This window comes from Monopterus albus, unplaced genomic scaffold (genome assembly GCF_001952655.1).
Source record: "Monopterus albus unplaced genomic scaffold, M_albus_1.0 scaffold467.1, whole genome shotgun sequence".
Taxonomy (NCBI): Eukaryota; Metazoa; Chordata; class Actinopteri; order Synbranchiformes; family Synbranchidae; genus Monopterus; species Monopterus albus.
In genome coordinates, this window is record NW_018128347.1 from 24,025 (window position 1) to 27,961 (window position 3,937).

General features: G+C 42.3%; 1 protein-coding gene across 1 annotated transcript; it reads right to left on the minus strand.

The window, feature by feature from the left end:
* Window positions 1-2,528: 2,528 nt before the first annotated feature.
* On the minus strand, window positions 2,529-3,694 carry LOC109952512 (piggyBac transposable element-derived protein 4-like). Its single transcript, XM_020587630.1, has 2 exons — window positions 3,118-3,694; window positions 2,529-2,939 (listed from the first exon to the last, which is right to left on the minus strand). The coding sequence occupies exons 1-2, from the start codon at window positions 3,484-3,486 to the stop codon at window positions 2,529-2,531; spliced, it is 780 nt and encodes a 259-aa protein (XP_020443286.1). The 5' UTR covers window positions 3,487-3,694.
* Between the last annotated feature and the right edge of the window lie 243 nt (window positions 3,695-3,937).

Consider the following 3,937-nt stretch of genomic DNA (forward strand, 5'->3'; position numbering starts at 1 on the left):
AAAAAACAGCTGAAGTCACATTTATTTAGACAGTTTTTAAGTGATTGGGTTTATTCATTTTATTTTGTGAGTACTTTTTATGTTTATCTCTTTTTATCCTTTGACTTTGTAAAGCACTTTGTGACCCTGTCTGTGGACGGTGCTATATAAATAAAATTTACTTGCTTACTTACAATGTGATTTCCTGAATTTTTTTTTTAAATTCTGTCTCTCAGAGTGGGAATGCACCCACAATGTGAATTTCAGACCCCTCCATGATTTCTAAGTGCGAGAACTTGCAAAATCGCAGGGTGTTCAAATACTTCTGTTCCTCACTGTACATTCCTCCCACAGCTAACACCATTGATAGGAGTGAGGCACTAGATGGACTCTACCAGGCCATCAGTGAACAACAGACGGATTCCTCATCACAGCTGGGGACTTCAATTACGCGGATTTAAAGGCTTTACTGCCAAATCTGCACCAACGTGGACTTTCCAACGAGAGGAGACAACACATTGTACAGGACATGCAAGGGAGCATACAAAGCCTCGCCCCTCCCCCACCTGGGTCTCTCTGATCACATCACTGTCATGCTGAGACCTGCATACAGACCCAGATTGAGAACCATCAGACCAACACAAAAGGAGGTACGCGTGTGGCCAGAGGGGGCCTCTTATTCTCTGAAGGACTCTGTTTTGCCAGACTGGGACATTTTCAAACAAGCATCCACTCACAACAATCATACAGACATAGAGGAATACACTGAAGTCGTCACAGCATACATCACAAAGTGCATTGATGATGTCACACACTGCAAAAATATCAGTGTTTGTGCCAACTAGAAGCCATGGCTGACAGGTGAGGTTCACAGAGTCCTGAGGGCTCGGGATCCAGCCTTTAGGGCCGGCGACACTGCAGACCTAGCAACAGCAAGAGCCAGCCTGTCCCATAGAATCAGGGAGGCAAAACCCAATACAGCAAGAAAATATCTGGACACTTCAGCAACACTAGAGATGCACAGTCTCTAGCGGGGCATCCAAACCCTCACAGGCTATCAACCCCCACCTCGGAGCTGTGATAGTGACATCTCTCTGCTGAACAGCCTCAGTGACTTCTTTGGCCGCTTTGAAACACAGAACAACACACCAGCACAGAAGACCAACTCTGCCTTCAGGGAGAAGGTATCAGAGTCTTCAGGCCCACTCCACCAGACGTACAAACAGCTTCATTCACCAGGCTGTGAGGATGCTGAACACTGTTCATTACCTCCCCCCCGGACCGTAACCCACCACAGAACATAAAAAGACTACCCCTGCTGTTGCACAAACTCAATACATTCCCCCCTTTTTGTTATATTACAGGTAAATCTGCTGCTGACTGTTTTTGTTTTTTGTTTTTTTTGCCAGGATATCAGCTGCTATTGGTCATTTGCAATACTGTCCATGTATACATCATATGCTATTTGCACCTCATCACCAACGCCCTGGTGATGCTGAACCACCTGACAATCTCCTATTATTGTTTTGCACTACTGTACTGTAAACGGTTTTGAGTCACAGCTTATTGGCTGTACTGTTTAGATTTCTCCTAATTATGTCAATCCAGTTCTTATTCTATTCTACTTTTATTCTGCTTTATTCTATTTTAGTTCCTAAATGTTATGGCACCCAATACTAGGTGAGAGAGAAACGGTATTTCGATTTTCTGTATTTTCTGTCCATATGGTGAATTGACAATAAAATCATTTAACCTTGAACATTAAAATGCAAAAACACATGACACAACTGAAATGGTGGATCATACAGTCCATGATGAGATGGTTTGGATGGAAACAGTTCTATGCAGGAAATTAGCCTACTCTACATACTAGAGTTTTTAATAGGAACATTTTATTTGTTATGATGTATTTATAAAATGTGTTATTACATTTTTAACTAAAATGTTGCCACTAGACTCAATATAATAACTAGTGCAAGGTTGTGTGAGTGTGTTTTTTTTTTTTATTGAAACAAAGTAACACATTAAAACTCAGGAGTTCCTTTAAAAAATCACACATATGTACCTAGTGCCAAATTAAGTAACCACTTATAAAAACAGCTTTAAAAATGTCATAAATTCATATTTTTTCCACTTTAAACTAGCCAATCTTTTAGAACAACTTCTGCCTCAAATATACATATCAAATATGAATTAAATTTCTGGAATTTTTAACCCTTTATATGCCAATATGTTTTCATAACTCCATTTTTTATGGGAAAAATATGAAATTTTTAAATATTTTCCAAAAAAATACATTTCAACCAGCATTATTATTATTATTATTATTAGGCCCTGGGATGGGTCAATGATTGGCAGCAACATTGATTTTGATGCATTTTTTTTTGGCAATGGCAAATGTCAAATTCATATTACCCTGTTGTGTTCTAAAAATAAATAAAAAAAATACAAGATTAGTTTGAACCAGAACATTTATTTACAAGAACACTGAACGAGGAATACTGAAAACCATTAACCTTGAATCACTATTAGAGTCCAGCTTGAGCAGATCAGAGGCTGCAAATAGATAGGGAGTGGTTCTTGCAGATAAACTTGTGGCACTTATAGTAGGTGCCTCCAACCCTCTTTCTTGAGCACAAGTGGCACTGCCGTCTGCACTTGACTGTGCTCCTCTGAGAGGGGCCTGCAGCAGCAGCAGCAGCACCATCCTGCATTTCCATGACAAGATTTGCAGCATTTGATGCTCGGGGAAGGCGCTCTCTCCTTTGGATGTGGGGTGTCACCAGTTGTTCTCCCACCTCTTGGATGAAGAGCCTCCTCTTGTAGGTTTTATGCTCCTGCCAGGATGGATCCAGGGATGTCCACAGGACAAACACATTGTAAAGTGACACATCCAGCAGGTTGTGAAAGAGAGCCAGTGGCCACCTGTTGGCACATACTCCTGCAGGAGAGCAGACAACCTAACAAAAAACCCCAAAACATAAAACAAGACAATATGAATCAATAATCCAAGTATTCTTTCTCATGATACACATTTATTTTAGATGAAAATGGTCATTTGAAAAAATCGACATATATTTTAGACAAGAACATGAGTAAGAATAAATGTGTACGTAACTGAAGCGTAATAGCACCTACCTTATCAAGGTTGTCAACACCTCCTTTGCAGCGCTTGTAGTCTTCAATCGTTGCTGGCTTTTTCTTCTGTCCCTCGCCAACATCTGGTCCACGGTGCTTGGTACTGAGCAGCAGCACATTCCGGCCCCGTCGCGGTATGTAGGAGACAAGGGTGTGCGTACTAGTGAAGGCAAAAGTGGAGGAATACATTGCTCTCCCTTTTGCCTGCAGTACGTGAGGGGGAAGCTCCAGCTTGTTCCTCCGGATGGTGCCAACCAGTGCCACTTTATTCTTCAGCAGTTCCTGGGACAGCGGGAAGGAGATGAAAAAATTGTCACAAGTTACCACATGTCCACGGAGCCCCTTTGTCATCTGCATGACCACTCTCATGCCCTGGTTGACTTCACGAAGTAGGTCTTTGCCGGTGTGAATTTGCAGTCTCCAGGTGTAAGAGCTTTTCACATTGCACAAAGCCTAGATCTTTATGCCATATTTGGCTGGCTTTTTGGGCATAAATTGTCGGAAGCCGCACCTCCCTCTAAATGGAACCAGCTGCTCGTCCACACAAATGCCTTTATCTGGGTTAAAAAGCATGGATAAGCGCGGCGTCCAGATGTGGCGGAATGGAGCCAGTTTGTTATCCTGGGATCAGGGTTGGGATAGTTTGTCATTCAAACGCAAGTTCCAGGTGATCTGGTGGAAGCGTTTATTCGACATCGTGGCCCGGAAAATGCTGTGTTCGTTCTTCTCATCCCAGAGGTTGATTGTTGGCTCATTCTTGGACCTGTACACTCCAGACAGAGGTCCATGCTGCACCTGTTGCATCAGCCTTGCTCCCGCT

Coding starts and splice junctions, on each gene's coding strand:
- LOC109952512 (XM_020587630.1), bottom strand. CDS start 3,486: ATGAGAGTGGTCATGCAGATGACAAAGGGGCTCCGTGGACATGTGGTA. Junction 2,940..3,117: donor GTGTTGACAACCTTGATAAG/GTAGGTGCTATT, acceptor GTTTTTTGTTAG/GTTGTCTGCTCTCCTGCAGG.